This window comes from Salvelinus namaycush, chromosome 17, assembly GCF_016432855.1.
Source record: "Salvelinus namaycush isolate Seneca chromosome 17, SaNama_1.0, whole genome shotgun sequence".
Lineage (NCBI taxonomy): Eukaryota > Metazoa > Chordata > Actinopteri > Salmoniformes > Salmonidae > Salvelinus > Salvelinus namaycush.
In genome coordinates, this window is record NC_052323.1 from 16,362,106 (window position 1) to 16,390,037 (window position 27,932).

General features: G+C 42.3%; 1 protein-coding gene across 1 annotated transcript in view; it reads right to left on the reverse strand.

Annotated features, from left to right (window-relative positions):
• LOC120061966 (dystrophin-related protein 2-like) overlaps positions 1–18,092 on the reverse strand; it is a 161,459-nt gene extending 143,367 nt beyond the window's left edge. The window contains exon 1 of the mRNA XM_039011751.1: positions 18,005–18,092. Within this exon, the coding sequence (XP_038867679.1) occupies positions 18,005–18,092 (88 nt within the window). The remainder of the gene's footprint in view (positions 1–18,004) is intronic.
• Positions 18,093–27,932: the final 9,840 nt, after the last annotated feature.

Consider the following 27,932-nt stretch of genomic DNA (forward strand, 5'->3'; position numbering starts at 1 on the left):
TATCATTGCCCCCTGCACGTTGACCTCGATTTCCCCCACTGGCTCTTGTACCCTCACCTTGTCTACGGCCTTTATATGGGCACGCAAAGCTCTTATGCCCCAAATCCCCACACTCAAAACACTATCTGTACTGGCAAACCCTGTGTATAGCCCCTCCCCATGCCTCACTTTAAAATGCACATTTAACTGTTGCTCGTTGTTATTCAGAAACATGAACACTTGCCTCCGGAACGAAACAACATGCTTAACGGCATCTGCCTGAAAACCTGCCGACAGTACACGAAAACCACAAAAAAACTTACCAACCCGACTCAGTTCTTTCCGGGATTTGATCATCTGTAATAAACGGAGGCAAATTAGTTGTTACCACTCTAGTCGAAGGACTCGACAGGGGAGAAATCGGCACCAACACATTCCTTACAAATATCCGGCTAGCAATTAGCCTACCCACCAAATTCACTCTTTTCATGAACACAACCACATTCATTCTAGATGCAAAATGTATAAATTCAGCTCCTACCGGGCCTCCCGAGTGGCGCAGTGTCTAAGGCACTGCATCTCAGTGTTAGCTGTGCCACTAGAGATTCTGGGTTCGAGTCTAGGCTCTGTCGTAGCCGGCCGTGACCGGGAGACCCTTGGGGCGGCGCACAATTGGCCCAGCGTCGTTCGGGTTAGAGGAGGGTTATGTTTCGGAGGAAGCACGGCTCTCGACCTTCTCCTGTCTCTAGTCCGTACGGGAGTTGCAGCGATGAGACAAGACTGTAACTACGATTGGATAGCACAAAATTTGGGAGAAGAAGGGGTTAAAAAAATAAAAAAATGTTCGCCTAGGGCGAGCAGAACCTCCTCCACCTTAACTCCAATCTTAGGAACACAGCTGAATCCATGCCGTAACGACAGAGTCTCCTCCGCGCTAGGCTGTGAAGCCATCGCGCGCACCAAACCCCAGGAAACTAAAAATCTTTCCTTTTCCTCCCTAACTTTGAAAAAAACTGTGGATACCACTAAACTAACAGTGTGTTAAAACTTCTACAGACCACCCATCCCGGATCCGGGATCATTCTCATCAGAAAGGCTGACTAGCATAGCCTAGCCTAGCGCCACAGGGAATATAATATAATATAACTTCATGAAATCACAAGTCCAATACAGCAAATGAAAGATAAACATCTTGTGAATCCAGCCAACATGTCCGATTTTTCAAATGTTTTACAGCGTAAAACACAACATAAATTTATGTTAGCTCACCACAATAGCCCAACACACAATGCCATTTTTTCACCGCAAAGATAGCTTTCACAAAACCCACAAATAAAGATAAAATTAATCACTAACCTTTGAACAACTTCATCAGATGACAGTCTTATGACATCATGTTATACAATACATTTATGTTTTGTTCAAAAATTTGCATATTTATAGCTACAAATCGTGGTTTTACATTGGCGACATGGTCAGATATGGCTCCAAAACAGCCAGAATAATTACAGAGAGCAACGTGAAATACAGAAATACTCATCATAAAACATTTATGAAAAATACATGTTGTACACATAATTAAAGATAAACATCTTGTGAATCCAGCCAACATGTCCGATTTTTAAAATGTTTTACAGCGAAAACACAACATATATTTATGTTAGCTCACCACAATAGCCCAACACACAACGCCATTTTATCACCGCAAAGATAGCTTTCACAAAACCCACAAATAGAGATAAAATTAATCACTAACCTTTGAACAACTTCATCAGATGACAGTCTTATGACATCATGTTATACAATACATTTATGTTTTGTTCGAAAATGTGCATATTTATAGCTACAAATCGTGGTTTTACATTGGCGACATGGTCAGAAATGGCTCCAAAATGTCCGGAGAAATTTTAGAGAGTCACGTAATCTAACAGAAAAACTCATCATAAACTTTGCTGAAAAATACATGTTGTACATATAATTAAAGATACACTGGTTCTTAATGCAACCGCTGTGTTAGATTTTAAAAAAATAACTTTAGTAAAAAGCACAGCATGCAATAATCTGAGACAGCGCTCAGCCATTCTCCGCCATGTTGGAGTCAACAGAGTCAACAAAAATACGAAATAACATCATAAATATTCCCTTACCTTTGATGAACTTTCATCAGAATGCAGTGCCAGGAATCCTAGTTCCACAATAAATCGTTGTTTTGTTTTAGAATGTCCATTTCTTCTGTTGAATTAGCAACTTTGGCTAGCATGTGTAGCTCACGTGTCCATGAAGATTTGACGCAATGAACGAAAAATTCAAAAAGTGATAATAAAAGTCGAATAAACTGGTCAAACTCAGTTGAGAATCCATCTTTAGGATGTTTTTCTCATATATATCCAATAACGTCCCAGACGGAGCATTTCTTCGTGTCTACCTAACGCATTGCAGACAAAGATATGACATACCCAAGTGCGTAACCAAATACTGCCAATATGGCTGACCTGTCATTCCAAAGACTCTCATCCAGTCCCACATAAGGCTAGACACTTCATTCCACGTTCTACTGCCTGTTGACATCTAGTGGAAGGCGTATGAAGTGCATACAGATCCATAAATACAAGGCAATTGAATAGGCGATGCCTTTCACAGAGACCCATTTCAGAATTTTCACTTCCTGTTTGGAAGTTTGCCTGCCAAATGAGTTCTGTTTTACTCACAGATATAATTCAAACAGTTTTAGAAACTTCAGAGTGTTTTCTATCCAATAGTAATAATAATATGCATATCATATGATCTAGGACAGAGTACGAGGCCGTTTAAATTGGGCACAATTTTATCCAAAAGTGAAAAGGGCGCCCCCTATTTCCAAGAGGTTAATTAACTTAAAACTCCACCATAGAAAATAAAAATTGAAAGAAAACACCATGAAGAAATTCAAGAAAACTGCCTCTCAACTACACACAGCCTCTCAACTACCAAACACTCCCAGCATGCACTGCGAGAGAGAGAGAAAGGAAGGAAGAGAGAGAGAGGGAGGAAGAGAGAGGTGTGAGAGAGAGAGAAAGAGAGAGAGAGCGAGAGAGGGGGGAAGGGAGAGAGAGAGAGAGAGAGTGTGAGAGAGAAAATCCTTGACTATGTACAGACTCAGTGAGCATAGCCTTGCTATTGAGAAAGACTGCCGAATGCAGACCTGGCTCTCAAGAGAACACAGGCAATGTGCACACTGCCCACAAAATGAGGTGGAAACTGAGCTGCACTTCCAAACCTATATTTATGTTAATTTCTTTTCCCTTTTGTACTTTAACTATTTGGACGTTATTACAACACTGTATATAAACATAATATGACATTTGTCATTATTCTTTTGGAACCTTTTTGAGTGTAATGTTTCCACTTTTGTTTATTATCTATTTCACTTGCTTTGGCAAAGTAAACATATGTTTCCCATGCCAATAAACCCTTTAAATTGAAATTGAAATTGAGAGGAAGGATGAGAGAGTATGTGTGAGAGACAGACAGAGAGAGAGAGGGGGGGGGAGAGTGTGAGAGACAGAGTGAGTGTGAGAGGTAGGAAGAGAGAGTTTGAGAGAGAGTGTGAGAGAGAGAGAGAGACGCACACACTGAAGGCTACGCACGAGAGCCTGAGTGATGCTCATGACCTCAGTGCTTACAGAGAGAGAGGCGAGAGCTATTTCTGAATCCACCATGAATCTTTCACAATTAGACAGCCTGATTGCCAGAGTCCTCTGTTGCTATGTGATGACAACCTACCTTCACAACACATCCATTTATCTGCGTTTCTTAATGGCTCTCATAAACAAAGCACCTAGAAACTTAAGTGAAGAAACCAACAGGTAATTTTCAGTTTGATGCTTTAATTGCTTTAATTGTGCATTTTGTGCTACAAAGGAGATGTAATTGATCCAAACTGTCAGCTCTAAAGGAATTTACCAACAAACCAGCCTCAGCTTTCCATGAAAACAACTACTGTACACAGCTCCTATGTAGCCTAGTACAGTTCTTTCCCTATCAGTCAAACTATACTCAGAGCTATGTCCGGCAGTGGTGGGACCACTGGAGTAGCTTGCTACATCTCTATCCTCCGGTATGCGCATGGTTGAGACTCCCATTCACCCATCCATCTGAGGTGCTTGTCACGTCCTGCTGCCTGGCGCCATTACAGCGGCCATCACTCAGGCATTATTCATGGCCCTGGAAGAGTTTGTCAGGGGCTGTGCCCGCAGGTGCTGTGACAGCCCTCTCAATCACCCACAATCCCCAGCAGCTCCCCGCCAGCCCGATCCTACCGACACCACCACGATGGCAACCCACATCCCAGCTGACCTCTCTGCCTCCCATCCCCATTCGAAGGGGAATCGACATCCCTCCGTGAGTTACTTACATACATAAATACTGCGGTGAATACCTTCATTTGGAATATATGTGTTTCTGATGAAAGCCCGCCTGGCATCTGTCCGCCACACAAATAACGGCCAGCGCCACACATTTCAATGCCTAGCCTGTCCACGTCAGCATACTCCCGGGTGAAAGATTGCCAGGGGATTGTATTAACTTGTTTGTTCAATTTCACAGAGCCACATAACTCCTAGCGCCATCAGGAGCTCTCCCCCCCAAACCATTACTTTCTCCCTGTGATGCCTACCTAGCATACGCTACACTACACCAAGTAGGCCCAGAAACCTAATTTATACACAGCCATTCAGGTGTGTCACGCCAACCTTCATGGCAGACAGTAAATATCTCACCGCCTGCCGCCTTCATCTTTCTGTTGACAAAGTGAGGAGGGATACGCAGGGGGACTATTTACCTAATATTACTGCATTTGATACATTAACATAGATCGTATCACGGCTGTCCTCGCGCCCCGCTTCTCAGCTCAATCACAGACATTAGAGAGACTCAAGGTGAGATGTTGGCCCGGCTGTTATTTTCGACTCCCTCCCCCTGACTATGTGAATAAGGTCCGTCGCATTACATTAGCTATATTCCAACACTTGGCTTCCGCTCAAATACATGATTAACTCTCCCTAAGTAGTGTGGATGTATTGCTGTTTACAGAATATTCTACAGCGAGCCGCTGTGCAGTCCTGTAATTATTTTTAGCCACGGCGACGAACATCCAAAGTTCTTTAAGGTTCTGTGCCTTCAGAAAGTATTCATAACCCTTGACTTATTCCACATTTTGTTGTGTTCAGCCTGAATTCAAAATGGATTAAAAATATATATATTCTCACCGATCTACACACGATAACACATAATGACAAAGTGAAAACATGTTTGTTTTTTATCTTTGAAAATGTATTTAAAATTAAATACAGAAATATCTAATTTGAATAAGTATTCACACCCCTGAGTCAATGTTAGAATCTCCTTTGGCAGCAATTACAGCTGTAAGTCTTTCTGGGTAAGTCTCTAAGAGCTTTGCACACCTGGATTGTACAATATTTGCACATTATTCTTTAAAAAATTCTTCAAGCTCTGTCAAGTTGGTTGTTGATCATTGCTAAACAGCCATTTTCAAGTCAAGCCGATTTAAGTCAAAACTGTAACTAGGCCACTCAGGAATATTCAATGTCGTCTTGGTAAGCAACTTTAGTGTATATTTGGCCTTGTGTTTAAGGTTATTGTCCTGCTGAAAGGGGAATTTGTCTCCCAGACTGAACCAGGTATTCCTCTAGGATTTTGCCCCTGCTTAACTCTATTTTGTTATTTTTTTTATTTAAAAAAAAACCTTGTCCTTGCCGATGACAAGTATACCCATAACATGATGCAGCCACCACCATGCTTGAAAATGCGAAGAGTGGTACTCAGAAATGTGTTGGATTTGCCTCAAATATAACACTTTGTATTCAAAACATAAAGCTCATTTCTTTCTCCCATTTTATGCAGATTTACTTTAGAGCATTTAAAAATATATTGTTATTCTGTAGAGGCTTCCTTCTTTTCACTCTGTCATTTAGGTTAGTACTGTGGAGTAACTACAATGTTGTTGAAATTCACTGCTCAAATGAGGGACCTTACAGATAATTGTATCTGTGGGGTACAGAGATGAGGTAGTCATTCAAAAATCCTGTTAAACACTTTTATTGCACACAGAGCGAGTCCATGCAACTTATTATGCGACTTGTTAAGCACATTTTTACTCCTGAACTTATTTAGGTTTGCTATAACAAAGGGGTTGAATACTTATTGACTCAAGACATTTCAGCATTTCAGTTTTTATTAATTTGTAAAAGATTCTAAAAACATAACTCCACTTTGACATTATGGGATATTGTGTGTAGGCCAAACCTAAATTTAATAAATTTTAAATTCAGGCTGTAACACAACAAAATGTGGAAAAAGTCAAGGGTTGTGAATACTTTCTGAATACACTGTAAATAAGATTTGGTTCTGTGACTTCAGCGAAAAAACAGAATGCTATCCGTAGTCTTTCCAAAACAGTTGAGCACTTCTTCAAGCTCCTTTATCATTTATAATTTTACCAGCCAATATAGAATAATATTGAGTCATACTTGTGTTTGAGACCCTTGCTCAACTCTTAGCATCCCTAAAGACAGTGTTGCTTATGGTCAAGTACCTCGGCTAATCAAGCGTGGCGCAGACGGTGTGTATCAAAACAGTAACAGGTTCAATCCAGCGGATAATTGCATTCATTCATTAGTTCCACCCCGGAGGGCTGAGACACGTCTGACCACCTGACAAATCAAATCCAAAAATGACGATGAAGAGATGCATAAATATGACAAGCTGTGGAACACACAGACACACACAAACACATAGCTAACCACACACATAAACACATAAACACACACACACTGACAAAACCTCAGTTTCTCACATAGAGAAAACACATGCAAAAATCCTCATTGACTGCTAGCAACGTCCTTCACCGCAAAGACACCTCCGGCAATGAAGTCTTCTCCCGAGCAGTGTCTGGCACCATAAGGGATTAGTTCCTGGCTAATGAATGGCGATTTGGTGGTGTTCTTAGAGAGCGGAGGGTGGACCTTGTTTCCAATCCCTCCCTGACAATTACTCAGCGCTCCCTGGGATTAGGAATCAGGTGCTAAACCTGCTGGGAAACCTGGAGAAAGTGAATAAACTCTCTGCCTTCGGCTGTGACATACAGCAACACTCCTACCACATACACACAACACTGACAGACACACACACACACCGATCACATTTCCAACACAACACAACACAGATCAATAGCTTCACACTCCCCCTACTCTCCATCACACACATACTCCACAGCAGTTCTACAATGAAGGTGCTGAGAAAGCATCATTCCCCCTGGCTCATCGAGTCCTTATGATGATGGGCTCCCCAATGTGTTTCAGCCACATCAACTTACATTAACCAACGCCGCCAGATTCACGTTTGAAACAGCTCTATCCGCATCAGCAGGCAGAATAAAAACACATATTACTTTTCATTGATGACACACTACACTAAAAAAAACAATTTTATTTATCCGTTATTTTACCAGATAAGTTGACTTCTAATTTACAGCAACGACCTGGGGAATAGTTACGGGATGAATGAGCCAACTGTAAACTGGGGATTATTAGGTGACCGTGATGGTTTGAGGGCCAGATTGGGAATTTAGCCAGGACACCTGGGTTAACACCCCTACTCTTACAATAAGTGCCATGGGATCTTTAATGACCTCAGAGAGTCAGGACACCCGTTTAACATCCCATCCAAAAGACAGCACCCTACACATGGCAGTAAGGTGCCCTAGGGCATTGTAATATTTTTTTTAGACCAGAGGAAAGAGTGCCTCCTACTGGCCCTCCAACACCAATGAATTAAATGAACTAGTTATTGGACGAGTTATGTCACACATCCATATTCTCAGTAATATGTAAATTACCTAGTTATGTCACAAATGCAGTTAACAAAAGTATATGGAGATCTGCTCTACTCAAAATGACATCCAACTGACTGCAGCATTACCGCAAAAATGGAAGAAGTAAGTGGAAGGGGGAGAAGGTAGGGAACTTGTCTGTCGGCCCTGCCTTAAAGACCAAAATTGGTTAAATAAAATTGTTATAAATAAAAAGTATACCAGTTTAATTTAAGGACCATAAAATTGACAGCTGCGCCATAAAAGTTGGGAGGAGATGTTCAATGTACCAAGTCCATGGCACATGGTTTATGAATTGATACACAAAACAACGCCAGATTCAAAACTTACAGTTATTCTATTTGAATTACTATACAAAATTCTTGCAACCAATAAAATGTTATATATAAGGGGAATACAACCATCCCATCTCTGCAGACTTTGGTGTGAAGAGACAAAATCATTAGATCACTTATTTTTGGTACTGCCCATATGTAGCTTATTTTTGGTACTGCCCATGTGTAGCTTATTTTTGGTACTGCCCATATGTCGATCATTTTTGGTACTGCCCATATGTAGCTTATTTTTGGTACTGCCCATGTGTAGCTTATTTTTGGTACTGCCCATATGTCGATAATTTTTTGGTACTGCCCATGTGTATCTTATTTTTGGTACTGCCCATATGTAGTTTATTTTTGGTACTGCCCATATGTAGTTTATTTTTGGTACTGCCCATATGTAGTTCATTTTTGGTACTGCCCATGTGTATCTTATTTTTGGTACTGCCCATATGAAGCTTATTTTTGGTACTGCCCATATGTAGCTTATTTTTGGTACTGCCCATGTGTAGCTTATTTTTGGTACTGCCCATGTGTAGCTTATTTTTGGTACTGCCCATATGTCGATAATTTTTTGGTACTGCCCATGTGTATCTTATTTTTGGTACTGCCCATATGTAGTTTATTTTTGGTACTGCCCATATGTAGTTTATTTTTGGTACTGCCCATAGGAAGCTTATTTTGGAACTGCCCGCATGTAGATCATTTTCGGTACTGCCCATATGTCGATCATTCGCAGGTTCAGTTAGTGACTCCCCGGGGATTTCAGTGGAACAAGTTGTTGCAGTGGGGAGAGGAGGGAAGAGAAAGAGAATCACAGTGTGGCTAAATTCACTGGTATGGTCTGTTTCCTGAGGTAAATCCATACAGCGAATCCTGGCTAAGGCATCCATTTTGGACACTTCAGATTGGATAAAACAACTGTCTTGAACTTACCCAGGTCTTCCTAATCATGGCTCTGTGTCAGAAAATATTTTTACTTTATTTAATGGTGAAAAATAAATCCTTTTGATCACTGTATTGGCTAAGTGAGAAAGATATGAAATGAATTTAATTTGCAGGAGGGCAGAAGAAAGGAGGGATGTTTCCCGAAGGAGGAATTGGAGCAAGCATCTGTCTCTAAACTAGAAAATGTCAAGTCCTGTTAATCTTATCTGAACGCCTGCCTGCTGACATGGATTTAATTTCACACAGGCGTACACAGGCTGACGTGCGTGAGTGAACACGAGGGCGCCCATACGCACACGGGAAACATTTCTCAGCTCAGACAAATGGTGTGTGGTTGTTATTAACTTAACAGACACACATCCATCAGCATCCCCCAAACACATATACTCACACACACGCACTTCCACCCCCACATAAACACAAAGACCAACAAACGCATCACATTTGACCCCCATAACAAATACATACTGACACTATCTCTCGCTCTCTCTTTCTTTCTCTCCTTCTCTCTCACACACACACATATACACACACAGGCACGTGCACAGATAGGGCTCAACCAGTGTTTATTTTGATCACCTGCCCCCCCCCCCCCCCCCCCCCCCCCAAAGGTCTGTGCACGGCCCTGAACACACACACACGCACACGCACACGCACACACACACACACACACACACACACACACACACACACACACACACACAATGTTCACTGGGGGAGAGTGAATAAATGGCAGGCGTTCCATGGAGAGCTCAACATTCACAGTCTGTTCCCTGCCATCACCATGCTCACCCTCATGCCCACCCCCATCCCCATCCCACCGGATTAAAAGCCAGCCTCAAGAGCAGAGGAGACAATAGAGATAAGCCTGGATGCTAACTGAAGGAAGAAGCACAGAGAGGAAGGATGGGAGGGCCAGTAGGAACCGGGGAGAGCACTGGCGGGGAGACAACGCCACATTAGCTCATCTTCAGGCCCGCTGCGCTCCACTAGGCGTCCAGAAGAGTGCACATGCACTGGGGCCGCTGGCTCCTATAATGGAGTGAGAGAGGGGAGAGGAGGTGGGAGGAGGAGCAGAGGGAAGAGGCGTGTAAAGCAGAAAACTCCTCTGAGACATTCTGGTGTAGGGTTGTAGTGAGTGACTTTGGGGACATAGAGAGTGGGTGACTGGGTGTTTTCAGATGGTGGGTGTGAGTTACGGGTCAGTGGAGGACGATGATAGTGGTGGTGAGAGTGTCACGGTCTATAAATGGACAATCAGAGATTCTGTGGTCTGCAGTTTTCTAGGTACTCTACAAAGTGATTCGTATCATCTCATTTGATTGTCCTATGTATCTGCACTCGTAGCCATGTCTCCCTCAGAAAAGAGAATTGTGCATCAATGTAAATGGACTAACTGGTTTAAATATATGGCTAAATAAAAGAGAATATCATGTCAAATCAGTATGTCTAGAATACTCTGAATGTCACAAAAAAATACACATTTCTTTAATTCCACCGTAAGACATGGATTATGATATGGTAATTATAGAAAAAACTGTGATTAAAAGGTCTCGGTTGAAGCCAAGACTAGTGAAAAGGAAGCTTGGAGGCGACAGGAAAGGCTTTATAAGAAGCATTATGTACAGTATATGTATATCTTTAGAGATTAGTTTATGATTGTTAGCATTAGCATGGTTAGCATTAGCATGGGAGGTTAGCATTAGCATGAGAGGTTAGCATTAGCATGAGAGGTTAGCATTAGCATGAGAATACCGGCAGAAGGACTGCCATACTGTATTAGCTTCCTCTAAAGTAAACAGTTGGCTCTGAACATTCTGTGACACAGGAGCATAGGGACATATGCGCGCACACACATAACACATACACACACATACCGACAGAACACAAACGCACACACATAACACACACTTTAACACTCATCATATGCTGCTGCTAATCTGTTCAATATTTTACTCTTTTTATCATCTATCCTGATGCCTAGTCACTTTGCCCTGCCTTCATGTACATACAGTATCTACCTCAAATACTTCATTCCCCTGCACATTAATCTGGTACTGGTACTTTCGGTATATAGCTCCATTCTTATGTAATTTATTCCTCTTGTGTTACTATTTTCGTTTTATAATATATATTTTTTGCTCTGCATCGTTGGGAAGGGCTCATAAGCAGGGCTCATTAGCAAGCATTTCACGGTAAAGTCTACACCCGCCCTATTTGGCGGATGTGACAAATACCATTTTATTTTATTTGGCATTAAAGTAATTGTTCAGTGAAAGTCTGACTTTTAAAAGTTAATATTCTGTTAACTCATACCCAAATAATGTTGTTGACTCGTCTTTATTGCCAAATTTTAAATTGGAGAAAAAAACAGTATAAAAAAACTATTTTAAACATAGATCTCAAACAGACTATTTAAAAATGCTTGCTACTTCCTCATAGAGAATGATTTCATCCTGCCTCATTGGCGAAGCTGGACAATCAATAATCGACTCGCATTAATATTTTTTATGACCGGTAGACGCCCACACCATTCTGTTGTTGGGGAACGCCCACACCCTTCCAACAAGCTGCTTTTTAACATACAGTACAAGTCAAAAGTTTGGACACACCTACTCATTCAAGGGTTTTTCTTTATTTTTACTATTTTCGAAATTGTAGAATAATAGTGAAGACATCAAAACTATGAAATAACACATATGGAATCATGTAGTAACCAAAAAAGTGTTCAACAAATCAAAAAATATTTTATATTTGAGATTTTTCAAAGTAGCCACCCTTTGCCTTGATGACAGCTTTGCACACTCTTGGCATTCTCTCAACCAGCATCCCCTGGAATGCTTTTCAAACAGTCTTGAAGGAGTTCCAACATATGCTGAGGACTTGTTGGCTGCTTTCCCTTCACTCTGCGGTGAAACTCATCCCAAACCATCTCAATTTGGTTGAGGTTGGGTGATTGTGGAGGCCAGGTCATCTGATGCAGCACTCCATCACTCTCCTTCTTGGTCAAATAGCCCTTACACAGCCTGGAGATGTGTTGTAACTCTGGGTCTTCCTTTCCTGTGACGGTCCTCATGAGAGCCAGTTTCATCATAGCGCCTGATGGTTTTTGCGACTGCACTTGAATAAACTTCAAAGTTCTTGAAATGTTCCATGTTGACTGACCTTCATGTCTTAAAGTAATGATGGACTGTCATTTCTCTTTGCTTGTTTGAGCTGTTCTTGCCATAATATGGACTTGGTCTTTTACCAAATAGGGCTATCTTCTGTATACCACCCCTACCTTGTCACAACACAACTGATTGGCTCAAACGCACACCTGTTAATTGAAATGCATTCCAGGTGACTACCTCATGAAGCTGGTTGAGAGAATGCCAAGAGTGTACAAAGCTGTCATCAAGGCAAAGGGTTGCTACTTTGAAGAATCTCAAATATAAAATATATTTTGATTTCTTGAACACTTTTTTGGTTACTACATGATTCCATATGTGTTATTTCATAGTTTTGATGTCTTCACTATTATTCTACAATGTAGAAAATAAATAGTCAAAATAAAGAAAAGCCCTTGAATGAGTGTCCAAACTTTTGACTGGTACTGTTTTTAATTACAATTTTTTGGAAGGAAACGTATTTCACTCATTTTATGATTTTATTTTATTTATTTATTTCACCTTTATTTATGATTAATGATTAATTATATGATTTTTATGATTAATGATTAATTATAGGTCATATTTCATAGAAATCTGGAAACAACGGACAGTTACTTTAAGAGAGAGTAATTTCATCTGTCCTGCACACAAACTATTTAAGGCATTGCCTTATGGCACACAGCTGAGGAGAAGTAGTGTTTCATGCCCATTTGTATCAACAACATGGAAGCGCAGGGAACTAAACTTCCAACCTAAACAGGCCTTTGTCAATCTCCCGTCCCGAGTTCTAAAGCAATCTCACTGCTGTGTACTTCTTGGCAAAGTACAGCAAGCTCTCCTCAAATGTCTCAGAGCAAGATAAGATTCTAAAAGGCTGCGACTCCAGAGGTGGTTCTGGAGCATCGAGGCAGCATCCCCCCGCCCGGCCATTCCGACTGAGCGTGCCAGAACCACAGTCTGTGAAGCTAAGACTGTGATGTGCTGCCAGCCTGCCAGCCCTGGGTATAAAGGGGCATGGGCTGCTACCCCAGCTGCGTCGCCAAGGCAAAGTCCCCACCGCCTCATAGTCTTTTACACAATACCCCACAACCTAGCTAACACCGTGTATTTACCATTCTCCCTAACACTGAGAATAGTTGTGCTGCTCTGCTTCTGGGCTCTACAAGATGGTGCTCTCTAATTTACAGACAGAGATAAGGGCAGGTGGGAGGATATTACTTGTGGGTAGAAACTGATTGAATTGGCTCCAGCAGGTCAAACATACCTAAATGACAGCACACCCGGAGCTGAGCAGACGTAGTTATCTACCTCAGAGGAGAAGCCATGGCTTGTCTGATAGGGCCGGGAACATGAAGGGAAGTCAGACTGACTGACTGCTGGCTGGGTGTGTGTGGGGGTGGATGAAAATGATTAAATGCATTGTGTGTTGCAGGTCTAGGGGCGGGAGGGAGGAGAGTGGGGAGGGAGACAAGGTCATGATCATGTGAGCCCGTACAGTGTGTGGGAAGGAGAGTAAACAAATCCACACGGATATGATCCTCAGCTGGGGCATTTAGAGGGCCTGCGATGGAAGGAGGGAGGAGGCTGAGAGAGACAGACAGAGAGACAGACAGACAGACAGACAGACAGACAGACAGACAGACAGACAGACAGACAGACAGACAGACAGACAGACAGACAGACAGACAGACAGACAGACAGACAGACAGACAGACAGACAGACAGACAGATACACAGAGAGGTCTTCTTATAACATATTTTCTATCAAACATTTTGGAACTTTTTCCATTTCAGTCTCAGTTCTGGAGAAACAACATAGGGTCAACAGTGCTACTGTCTGGTTAATAGCTGTAAGCAAACAGTTAACACACTGCAGACCTGACAATAAGACCTAGGAATGGCTGTCATGAGCCCTGCGCTCACCCCTTACTTTGACTGGCACTTGTGTGTTATAGTCGTTGCTACGCTTCACAGTCGAGGCCAACATTTCATATGGAAAATTGGTTTAGCATCATGTTTTTCTTCCCATCTCAAAGGGGCCAGTCTTTGAAATGTTATTGGTGAGTGTGACATTGTTGAGTTTCTCAGGTGACACCTGGAGACTGAATGAAATGTCTTTCTGTTCGGTTGACTTTGAACAAGACAACATCACCGCTTTGATCAGGCCTCCGGGGAGCCCAGTAACCCAGGTCCTGTGTCACATGCTTGGCTTGAGAAATCACCTCTCTGTCTGTCTGTCTCGCTCACTCACTCTTTCCTACTCTCTCTGTATCTATCTCCTTCTCTTCCTCTCACTCTGGATCTCTCCATCTCTCTCTATATCTCTCTCTCTTTGTATCTCTATCTCTCTGTATCTCTCTCCCTCTAGCTCTCTCTCTCTCTCTGTATCTATCTCTCTTTGTAGCTCTGTCTATCTGTTTCTCTCTCTCTCTCTGTATCACTCTGTCACTGTATCTGACTCTTTCCCTCTCCCTCCTTCCCTTCCTTCCTCCCTCCCACTCTCTCTCTGTATCTCTCTCTCTCTTTGTATCTCTATCTCTCTGTATCTCTATCTCTCTCCCTCTAGCTCTCTCTCTCTCTCTCTCTGTATCTATCTCTCTTTGTAGCTCTCTCTATCTGTTTCTCTCGCTCTCTCTGTATCACTCTGTCACTGTATCTGACTCTTTCCCTCTCTCTCCCTCCCTCCCTCCCTTCATTCCTCCCTCCCACTCTCTCTCTCTGCATCTATTTCCCTCTCTCTGTATCTACAGTTGAAGTTGGAAGTTTACAAACACCTTAGCCAAATACATTTAAACTCAGTTGTTCACTATTCCTGACATTTAATCCTAGTAAAAATTCCCTGTCTTAAGTCAGTTAGAATCACCACTTTATTTTAAGAATGTGAAATGTCAGAATAATAGCAGAGAATTATTTAGTTCAGCTTTTATTTCTTTCATCACATTCCCAGTGGGTCAGCAGTTTACATACACTCAATTAGTATTTGGTAGCATTGCTTTTAAATTGTTTAACTTGGGTCAAACGTTTCGGGTAGCCTTCCACAAGCTTCCCACAATAAGCTGGGTGAATTTTGGCCAATTCCTCCTGACAGAGCTGGTGTAACTGAGTCAGGGTTGTAGGCTATCTTGCTCGCACATGCCTTTTCAGTTCTGCCCTCAAATCTTCTATAGGATTGAGGTCAGGGCTTTGTGATGGCCACTCCAATACCTTGACTTTGTTGTCCTTAAGCCATTTTGCCACAACTTTGGAAGTATGCTTGGGGTCATTGTCCATTTGGAAGACCCATTTGCGACCAAGCTTCAACTTCCTGACTGATGTCTTGAGATGTTGCTTCAATATATCCACATAATTTTCCTCCCTAAGGATGCCATCTATTTTGTAAAGTGCACCAGTCCCTCCTGCAGCAAAGCACCCCCACAACATGATGCTGCCACCCCCGTGCTTCACGGTTGGGATGGTGTTCTTTGGCTTGCAAGCCTCCCCCTTTTTCCTCCAAACATAACGATGGTCATTATGGCCAAACACTTCTATTTTTGTTTCATCAGACCAGAGGACATTTCTCCAAAAAGTGACCTTTCAGGTTATGTCGATATAGGACTCGTTCTACTGTGGATATAGATACTTTCGTACCTGTTTCCTCCAGCATCTTCACAAGGTCCTTTGCTTTTGTTCTGAGATTGATTTGCACTTTTCGCACCAAATTACGTTCATCTCTAGGAGACAGAACGTGTCTCCTTCCTGAGCGGTATGACGGCTGCGTGGTCCCATTGGTGTTTAGAATGGGGAATTAGTGTTTGTACAGATGAACGTGGTACCTTCAAGCATTTGGAAATTCCTCTCAAGGATGAACCAGACTTGTTGAGGTCTACAATGAGTTCTTGGCTGATTTCTTTAGATTTTCCCATGATGTCAAGCAAAGAGGCACTGAGTTTGAAGGTAGGCCTTGAAATACATCCACAGGTACACCTCCAATTGACTCAAATGATGTCAGTTAGCCTATCAGAAGCTTCTAAAGCCATGACATCATTTTCAGGACATCATCAAGCTGTTTAAAGGCACAGTCAACTTAGTGTATGTAAACTTCTGACCCACTGGAATTGTGATATAGTGAATTATAAGTGAAATCATCTGTCTGTAAACAATTGTTGGAAAATGACTTGTGTCATACACAATGTAGATGTCCTAACCGACTTGCCAAAACTATAGTTTGTTAACAAGAAATGTGTGGAGTGGTTGAAAAACAAGTTTTAAATACTCCAACCTAAGTGTACGTAAACTTCCAACTTCAACTGTATTTCCCTCTCTCTGTATTTATCTCCATCTCTCTGTATCTATCGCCTTCTCTCTGTATTTATCTCCGTCTCTCTGTATCTCTCTGTATCTATCTCCCTCTTTCTGTATCTACAGTATCTCCCTCTCCCTCTGTATCTATCTCCCTCTCTCTCGCTCTTTCTCTCTCCCCAATTCAGTGGGCTTTATTGGCATATGAAACATATGTTCACATTGCCTAAGCAAGTGAAAAAGATAATAAACAAAAGTAAAATAAACAACAACAAAACATTACAGTAAACATTACACTTACAAAAGTTTCAAAGGAATAGAGACATTTCAAAATTCATATTATGGCTCTGTATTATGTCTCTGTCTCTCTCTAAACATCATGAAAGGATAGGACTTAGAACTATGGAGGGAAAACAACACAGAACAGCGATCTCATCTTTGAAGCTAGATCTACAATCTCTCCACAACCAAAGAAATTCAATCGGTCACTAGTGATAAATTACCCAGTGGTGAAGACGTGATTGACGTGGCTGCAGATTCAGCGTCTCTGTGGAATTGGGTCAACACGTCTCTTCCCAGAGGTGGACCAGTCGCTGGTGTCCAATGGTGCTCTCCTTCTCTCCTCAGAGGGGGGACCTATGGAGGGAAGTGAGGAGGGTGAGATTTTGGACAAAATTACCTGAATGGACTATCACTAGCAAGGACTATCAAAAAAATAAACTTTGAACAAACCAAAACCTGCAGAAGATACATAGCGGAACCTGGAAATACCACCCAACACAACACTGGGTAAGTAATGTTCAGCCAAAAAGTAAAAGACAATAATCTCTAGGTAATTGTGTTACTTAAAGCTTAATAAATAAGGCTCCTAAACTACCAAGCTGCTATGAAAGAAACTGACCTGGCTGCAACTTCAATCAGCACTGAAGTTTGAAGTGAGAGGTGTGAAAACTCTTGGGCCTAACAATGGCAAGAGAGTTTCACAGACCAGCACAACAACACCCCCCCCCCCCCCCCCCCCCCCCCCCCATCAACAAGATCCGGAGGGCGGAAGATGGAGATTGACGGCTGTCTGAGAGAGCTGTCTGCTCTACGGGCTGAGGTGAGAGAACTTAGAGGCACACATGGCACTGAATGAAGAGGTGAGAAAGCTGAGGTGTGACAGAGAGCAGGACAATCCCCCAGACAAGCCAGCAGAACAGCCCACCTCAGACCCGGACCACAACACCACAATAGGACAGACAACACAGGATCCCCTATCCACATCATAATTCACACAGGCACAAATGACCTGAGGGCCCAGCAGGAAAGGGTGGCAACAGCACTCAATGTAGTGATTGAAAAAGCTTCTTCCACTTTCCCCAACGCACAAGTGGTTATCTCCACCCTGCTACCACAAAAATACTTTCACCCTGCCACAATACAGTGGGTGACCACCATACAGCGGGTGACCACCATACAGCGGGTGACCACCATACAGCGGGTGACCCCCATGCAGCGGGTGACCACCATACAGCGGGTGACCCCCATGCAGCGAGTGAATGCAAGCATTTTGTGAGACTGTTCCTCAAAACCTAATGTCTACCTGGCCCACCACTCCACCCTGGCCTTTACGACCAGGTCCACATCTACAGGCAGCAATCCTAACTTTTGCCAGGACCGTGAAGGACATCACCCTCAACCGTAGCCCCAGCACCTCACACAAGAGCAACAGAGCAACAGACCCCCAGCCCAGACCAGCGAGACACCCTCCCAGACCTGCAAGACACCCTCCTGAATTACCTGCACCAAGAGAACCCACGCCAAGAAGACCTACACCCAGACCACAGCATTACCGGCCACACCCCAACCAGCTAAGACCACCCCAAGCAAACCCTGGCCACACCCTATATAGGCCCCCCCATATCAGACCTATGCCCCTTCTGCCCACTGCATGCCCCCGCCCCTACGGCAAGGTCCTCAACATGACAGCAGAACATATGCCCAGGCAGTGAGCAGAGCTACAGGCCCAACCCCCACTATTACACCTGCCCAAGCCCCGTCCTGTGACCTAAGAGGTATGTATCAGATGCTCAACATGCTTTGCTCACATCTACTGTGATGGTCCAGGCCTAAACCACACAGAAATAACAGTAGACACTATGGAACACAAAGCTTTTACTATCTCATCCTGGAATATACAAGGTCTGAGGTCATCTGCCTTTGGCCTAAAGAGCAGGAACCCAGACCTCACCAAAGAAATTGTAAATACAGACATGGTCATCCTACAAGAAACAAGGTATAAAGGAAACAGACCCACTGGTTGCCCTCTAGGTTACAGAGAGCTGGTAGTCCCATCCACCAAACTACCAGGAGTGAAACAGGGAAGAGACTCAGGGGGTATGCTAATTTGGTATAGAGCAGACCTAACTCACTCTAATAAATTAGTCAAAACAGGAACATTATACATCTGGCTAGAAACTAATAAAGGAAATGATCTCAACAGAGAAAAATGTCCTCATGTGTGCTACCTATATCCCCCCAGTAGAATCCCCATACTTTAACGATGACAGCTTCTCCATCCTAGAGAGGGAGGTCAACAATTTCCAGGCCCAGGGACATGTACTAGTCTGTGGCGACCTAAATGCTAGAACTGGACAAGAACATGACACCCTCAGCACACAGGGGTATAAACACCTACATGGAGGTGACAGCATTCCCTCCTCCATATGCCCCCCTAGACACAACTACGACAACATAACCAACAAAAACGGGTCACAACTCCTGAAGCTCTGTCGAACTCTGTGTATGTATACAGTCAATGGCAGGCTTTGAGGGGACTCCTATGGTAGGCACATCTATAGCTCATCTCTTGGCAGTAGTATTGTAGACTACTTTATCACTGACCTCAACCCAGAGTCTCTAAGAGCGTTCACAGTCAGTCCACTGACATCCCTATCAGATCACACCAAAATAACACTCTACTGTGCAGCCGTCTTCATCGACCTGGCCAAGGCTTTCAACTCTGTCAATCACCACATTTTTATCGGCAGACTCAATAGCCTTGGTTTCTCTAATGACTGCCCCGCCTGGTTCACCAACTACTTTGCAGACAGAGTTCAGTGTGTCAAATCGGAGGGCATGTTGTCCGGACCTCTGGCAGTCTCTATGGGGGTGCCACAGGGTTCAATTCTCAGGCCGACTTTTCTCTGTATATATCAATGATGTCGCTCTTGCTGCAGGCGATTCCCTGATACACCTCTACGCAGACGACACCATTCTGTATACTTCTGGCCCTTCCTTGGACACTGTGCTAACTAACCTCCAAACGAGCTTCAATGCCATACAACACTCCTTCCGTGCCCTCCAGCTGCTCTTAAACGCTAGTAAAACCAAATGCATGCTTTTCAACCGTTTGCTGCCTGCACCCGCCCGCCCGAATAGCATCACCACCCTGGACGGTTCTGACCTAGAATATGTGGACAACTATAAATACCTAGGTGTCTGGCTAGACTGTAAACTCTCCTTCCAGACTCATTAAACATCTCCAATCCAAAATCAAATCTAGAATCGGCTTTCTATTTCGCAACAAAGCCTCCTTCACTCACGCCGCCAAACTTACCCTAGTAAAACTGACTATCCTACCGATCCTTGACTTCGGCGATGTCATCTACAAAATAGCTTCCAATACTCTACTCAGCAAACTGGATGCAGTCTACCACAGTGCCATCCGTTTTGTTACTAAATCACCTTATACCACCCACCACTGCAACCTGTATGCTCTAGTCGGCTGGCCCTCGCTACATATTCGTCGCCAGACCCACTGGCTCCAGATCATCTATAAGTCTATGCTAGGTAAAGCTCCGCCTTATCTCAGTTCACTGGTCACGATAACAACACCCACCCGTAGCACATGTTCCAGCAGGTATATCTCACTGATCATCCCCAAAGCCAACACCTCATTTGGCCGCCTTTCCTTACAGTTCTCTGCTTCCAGTGACTGGAACTAATTGCAAAAATCGCTGAAGCTGGAGAATTTTATTTCCCTCACCAACTTTAAACATCAGCTATCTGAGCAGCTAACCGATCGCTGCAGCTGTACATAGTCCATCTGTAAATAGCCCACCCAATCTACCTACCTCATCCCCATACTGTTTTTATTTACTTTTCTTCTCTTTTGTACACCAGTATCTCTACTAGCACATCATCATCTGCTCATTTATCACTCCAGTGTTAATCTGCTAAATTGTAATTATTCGCTACTATGGCCTATTTATTGCCTACCTCCTCATGCCTTTTGCACACACTGTATATAGACTTTCTTTTTTTTGTACTGTGTCATTGACTTATTTATTGTGTTATTGGCTTGTTTATTGTTTATTCCATGTGTAACACTGTGTTGTTGTCTGTGTCACACTGCTTTGCTTTATCTTGACCAGGTCGCAGTTGTAAATGAGAACTTGAGTTGAGTTTGAGTTTGAGTTTATTTTTACAGGGACAGTGCACATTAATCAACGTTTCAGTAAAAGTGCCGGTTTTAGCCAGCCGGCTAATTTTCAACCGCAGTCCCTGGGCAGGTTATTAAAAACAATTACAATATAGACAATAGCAACATAGAACAAGACATAGCATACAGACATAGCAACATAGGACAAGCCAGACGTAGCATACAGACAGAGCAACATAGAACAAAAAGCAGCAAGACAAAATTCATAAAAGCAACAAAGTGTTTCCACACCTCACAAGTTACAGACAACAGACATGGAAAGCGGCAACACACAGCTAGGGACCATGTTCACAAATCTGATTGACCTTTAGCCATGTCTTCAAGCATTTTGTGAAAGTGTGATATGTGGTGCAGTTATGTGTGTCTGATGGCAGTGTATTCCAGACATGGGAAGCTCTCACAGAAAAAGCGGATTTACTAAAGGTGCTTTTCCTTAGGGGAACTACACAGTCACCTCTCATGGCAGACCTTGTGGATCTGCTGCCATATGTTTGGGTTTTCTGTTTAACAAAAATACTGAGTGGAGGGGGAGCCAAGCCATTTAGGATCTTGAATACAAGACATGCATCGGTGTATTGCACAAGATTTTCCCAACTCAGGAGCTCATGCTTTCTGAGGATGTGCTTGTTCTCAACTAGCCTCCCTGGTTAAATAAAGGTGAAATAAAAAAATTAAAAAAATTAATACTTGAACAGAGCTTTGCTCAATCATGAGGCATCAAAGCTAAAGGAACTGAATAATATTAAGAAATGCTAAAGATGGAAGGAAAGTAGTGTGGAAATCTACCAAAAAACAATTAGGACATAACAAATTAAATCACTTCTAGACAATTTCCTGGACAACATGTTTCACTGTAATAGTGAAGGTGTAAACTTGGCAGTAGAAAACCTTAAACAGTATATTTGACGTCTCAGCTTCCCAATCAAATCTAAAAAATGTCAAGGAGACAACCTAAGAAAATTAACAACAATGACAAATGGTTTGATGAAGAATGCAAAAACCTAAGAAAGAAATTGAGAAACCTATCCAACCAAAAACATAGAGACCCAGAAAACCTGAGCCTACGCCTTCACTATGGTGAATCGTTAAAACAATACAGAAATGCACTATGGAAAAAGAAGGATCAGCACGTCAGAAATCAGCTCAATGTAATTGAAGAATTCATAGAATTTAACCACTTCTGGGAAAATTGGAAAACTCTAAACAAACAACAGCATGAAGAGTTATCTATCCAAATGGAGATGTATGGATAAACCACTTATCCAATCTTTTTGGCTCTATAGCAAAAAACAAACAGCAAAAAAATATACATGATCAAATACAAACCCACTGGATTCTCCAATTACATTGAATGAACTACAGGACAAAATACAAACCCTCCAACCCAAAAAGGCCTGTGGGGTTGATGGTATCCTAAATGAAATGATAAAATATGTGACCTGTTTCAGGAAGGCGTTTGTCACGGGTAACAAACTTGAATGAGATTTGTGAATACAAATACAATTGTTAAATTACGAGCCTAGTTGGTTTAGCCACAGAAAAAGTCAGCAACCTTCCCGCTAGCCATGATTGGCTGAGATAATGAGTGGGCTGGACATGCCGAGAGATGAGTTTGGATTCGTCTGCCATATAGCACGCTTCTGTCTATTTGAGCTGATCAGTATGTCTAGGTAATCCTGTCTAACGTGGCTTTTTAAAAATGTATCATGTAGTAAAACTGCATTAGTGTTGCTCTCCACTTTCGGAGGACCGAGTTTTGAAATCATTGGAATTTGAGTATGATAGCTAAGGAGATGGAGAAAACGCCTGTCTCTGGATTACATCTTCAAACTAAGGGAGACACGTCCATCCATGAATGATGAATACGGATAAGATAGTCTAGCTAGCTACATTTTCAGATATTACATGTTTCAAATTTTGACAGAAAGTGGTTTAATTTCAAGTTAAAGTGTACTGTTAGCTAGCTAGCTAACGTTAGCTGGCTGGCTCGCTAGCTAACAGTACATGTATGATCTTATTATTCGTATCTCCGAGCCATTTCGTTGGCTAGCTATAGCCTAATGTTAGCTAGCTAACATTGAACCTGGTTGGTTAGCTACCTGCAGATTCATGCAGGAGGATACCTAGTCAGTTGTACAACTGAATGCCTTCAACTGAAATGTGTCTTCCAACCCCTCTGAATCAGAGAGGTGCAGGGGGCTACCTTAAAACTTCTTAGCGCTAGGGGTCAGATTATTATTTTTTTTCTAAATACGTACCCAATGTAAATGTAAATTTTCTCTGGCCCAGATCGTAGAATATGCATATAATTTACAGATTAGGATAGAAAACACTCCTAAGTTTCCAAAACTGTCAAAATGTTGTCTGTGAGAAAAATAATATTTATTCTGCAAGCGAAATCGTGAGAAAAAGTAACCCGGAAGTGATATTTGTTTAAAAAAAACGTTGTTTCCTGGCTTGTCTAACCTCCATTTAAAGGGGTATCAACCATATTCTTTTTCCAATGGCTTCCTCAGGCTGTGACCAGGCTTTAGACATAGTTTCAGGCTTATATTTTGAAAAATGAGCGAGATGTTTCAAAACAGGTCAGGTGTCCTCCGAATATTTCCTGCGCGCGAGAGAGGGGCTCTCCATTTTCTTTTTCTCTCTTATTGAATAGGTTATGCTCCGGTTGAAATATTATCGATTATGTTTGTTAAAGCCAACCTGAGGTTTGATTATAAAAAACATTTGGAATGTTTCTACGACCATTTCGGATACTTTTGGGGATTTGTCGAACGGAACAAGGCTTTTGTTTCCGCAAAATATTGTGCAAACCTCCCGGGTGGCGCAGTGGTCTAGGGCACTGCATCGCAGCACTAGCTGCGCCACCAGAGTCTCTGGGTTCGCGCCCAGGCTCTGTCGCAGCCGGCCGCGACCGGGAGGTCCGTGGGGCGACGCACAATTGGCCTAGCGTCGTCCGGGTTAGGCCGGTAGGGATATCCTTGTCTCATCGCGCTCCAGCGACTTCTGTGGCGGGCCGGGCGCAGTGCACGCTAACCAAGGGGGCCAGGTGCACGGTGTTTCCTCCGACACATTGGTGCGGCTGGCTTCCGGGTTGGAGGCGCGCTGTGTTAAGAAGCAGTGCGGCTTGGTTGGGTTGTGCTTCGGAGGACGCATGGCTTTCGACCTTCGTCTCTCCCGAGCCCGTACGGGAGTTGTAGCGATGAGACAAGATAGTAATTACTAGCGATTGGATACCACGAAAATTGGGGAGAAAAGGGGGTAAAATTACATTTTTTTAAATTAAAAAAAATATATATATATATTGTGCAAACCAAATGGCGTTGTTTTGTGATAAAAGTAAATTTATCGAACAAAAGAACATTTGTTGTGTAACTGGGAGTCTCGTGAGTGGAACCACCCGAAGATTATCAAAGGTAAGCGATTAATTTGATTGCTTTTCTTACTTTCGTGACCATGCTAGCCAAGCTAATATAAGGCTAAACTGTTATAGCATAGAAAGCTACACTCACAAAAGCTTGGATTTCTTTCGCTGTAAAATATATTTTCAAAATCTGACACGATAGGTCGATTAACAACAAGCTAAGCTGTGTTTTGGTATATTTCACTTGTGATTGCATGATTATAAATATTTTTAGTCATATTTTTTAATCTGATACGTTTGGAAATTTCCGTCTTCCTTTCAGGACCGGAATGAGGCTGTCGTTTTTTTCATCATGACGCACAACCCAAATGGCGTTTTTTTGTGATAAAAGTAATATTTATCGAACAAAAAGAAGATTTGTTGTGTAACTGGGAGTCTCGTGAGTGGAAACGTTCGAAGATTATCTAAGGTAAGCGATGAATTTATTGTTTTTCACACTTTCGTGACTATGCTAATTTGGGGTTAGCTGATGTAGCATTGAAAACTACACTCACAAAAGCTTGGATTTCTTTCGCTGTAAAATATATTTTCAAAATCAGACACCATAGGTGGATTAACAACAAGCTAAGCTGTGTTTTGGTATATTTCACTTGTGATTGCATGATTATAAATATTTTTAGTATTATTATTTGACTGTGGCGCTATGCTATTCAGCGTTGCTGATGACAATTATCCCGGTACCGGGATGGGTGGTTCAGAAAGGTTAATAGACATCCAGGTCTTCGGCGCCCGGGGAGCAGTGAGTTAACTGCCTTGCTCAGGGGTAGAATTACAGATTTTTACCTTGTCACCTCGGGGATTCTATCCAGCAACCTTTCGATTACTGGTCCAATGCTCTAACCACTAGGCTTCCTGCCGCCCCTAGTAACGTTATGAGTTGAGATTATGGTTCATTGTTTATCTAGCTAGCTAGCTAACGTTAGCTGGCTGGCTCACTAGCTAACGTTACGTGTATGATCTTATTATTTGTATCGCTGAGCCATTTGCTTGGCTAGCTATAGCCTAATGTTAGCTAGCTAAAAATGTACCTGGTTGGTTAGCTACCTGCAGATTCATGCAGGGTAGTAACGTCATGAGTTGGGATTATGGTTCATTGTTTACCAAGCTAGCTAGCTACATGTCTTAACGGGTGCGTTTGTAAATTCAGTCTGGCCCTCTACTCCGATTTCCGAGCACTCTCGTCTGAGTCTGCCAGAGTGCAGAATAACTGATGAATTTACGAACGCTCAACACCCATTGAATATGGCCGGTGTCAGTAAATGTCAGCAAAAAAGTGTAATTCAATTGTTGCCAGCAGCACAGTTGCTGGGTGGCAGGTAGCCTAGTTGTTAGAGCGTTGGGCCAGTAACCGAATGGTTGCTAGATCAAATCCCCGAGCTGACAAGGTAAAAATCTGTCGTTCTGCCCCTGAACAAGGAAGTTAACCCACTGTTCCTAGGCCGTCATTGTAAATAAGAATTTGTTCTTAACTGGCTTGCCTCGTTAGATAAAAGTTAAATAACAAAATAAAACAGTTACAGTCACCAACGCTCTGGATAACATGAAAACAGCCTAACCAGCTCTGCTAGGGTGAGTAAAATGGTCAGTTTGAGGTTATTTCTCATTTGTGTCTGGAAGTAGCAAGCTAGCCAATGTTAGCTTGACTACATTTGTGGGGTCAGAATGTTGGGATCAACCTTACTCATCGGCCAGAGCGTCCAGTTTGCACTCTGAATGCTCCGAGAGCAAAACGCTCTGAATTGACAATCTGACAGCACAGTTGCTCTGCTAGGGCGAGTAATGTTCAGTGAGCTGTTCTATCATTTGTGTCTGGAAGTAGCTAGCAAGTTAGGTGGATGCTTGACTGCTGTTAGTACAGAACACTCGGATCAAACCATAAAGAGATGGGTGGGGGTAAAGCTTAAGAGGGTGTGAACAATGCTGAATGGGTGTAGACAAAGAAGGGCTTTCCAGTAGTAGTACAAAAACATTCAAAGGCCATTTTCTCAAAAGTGAGTTTAGAAGTTTATCAACTTTCTAAGCAGAATAACTTTCCCATTATTCCTCAACTGTAGTGTATGATATACCATTTTGTAGCTCTGAGTTTACTTTTATCCAATGTAAAAATAAGAAAATAAAAATGTTTGCTACATAACACCGATTTGATTTGGTCGGTCACATATATAGACCACAAATTCCAATTGGCTTTACATAAACTCTTTACCATCATCCTCAGCTCTGGCATGTTCCCCAATATTTGGAACCAAGGACTAATCACCCCAATCCACAAATTTTGACCCCAATAACTACCTTGGGATATGCGTCAACAGCAACCTTGGGAAAATCCTCTGCATTATCATTAACAGACTAGTACATTTCCTCAGCGAAAACAATGTACTAAGCAAATGTCAAATTGGCTTTTTACCAAATTACCGTACAACAAACTACGTAATTACCCTGCACACCCTAATTGACAAACAAACAAACCAAAACAAAGGCAAAGTCTTCTCATGCTTTGTTGATTTCTAAAAAGCTCAATGGCATGATTTATGGAAATTTATGGAAAGTGGCGTTGGGTGAAAAATATAAGACATTATAAAATCCATGTACATAAACAACAAGTGTGCGGTTAAAATTGGCAAATAACACACACATTTCTTTCCACAGGGCCAGGGGGTGAGACAGGGATGAAGCTTAAGCCCCACCCTCTTCAACATACACTACCGGTCAAAAGTTTAAGAACACCTACTCATTCAAGAGTTTTTCTTTATTTTTACTATTTTCGACATTGTAGAATAATAGTGAAGACATCAAAACTATGAAATAACACATATGGAATCATGTGTGATTCCCAATCTGGCGTGTGTGATTCCCAATCTGATTCCCAATCTGGCCCTCAACCATCACGGTCACCTAATAATCCCCAGTTTACAATTGGCTCATTCATCCCCCTCCTCTCCCCTGTAACTATTCCCCAGGTCGTTGCTGCAAATGAGAACGTGTTCTCAGTCAACTTACCTGGTAAAATAACGGATAAATAAAAATGTAGTAACCAAAAAGTGTGAAACAAATCAAAATATATTTTATACTTGAGATTCTTCAAATTGCCACCCTTTGCCTTGAAGACAGCTTTGCACACGCTTGGCATTCTCTCAACCAGCTTCATGAGGTAGTCATCTGGAATGCATTTCAATTATCAAGTGTGCCTTCTTAAAAGTTAATTTGTGGAATTTTTGTTCCTTCTTAATGCGTTTGAGCCAATCAGTTGTGTTGTGACAAGGTAGGGGTGGTATAGAGAAGATAGACCTATTTGATAGTCCAAGTCCATATTATGGCAAGATCAGCTCAAATAAGCAAAGAGAAATGACAGTCCATCATTACTTTAAGACATGAAGGTCAGTCAATACAGAAAATGTCGAGAACTTTTAAAGTTTCTTTAAGTGCAGTCGCAAAAACCATCAAGCACTATGATGAAACT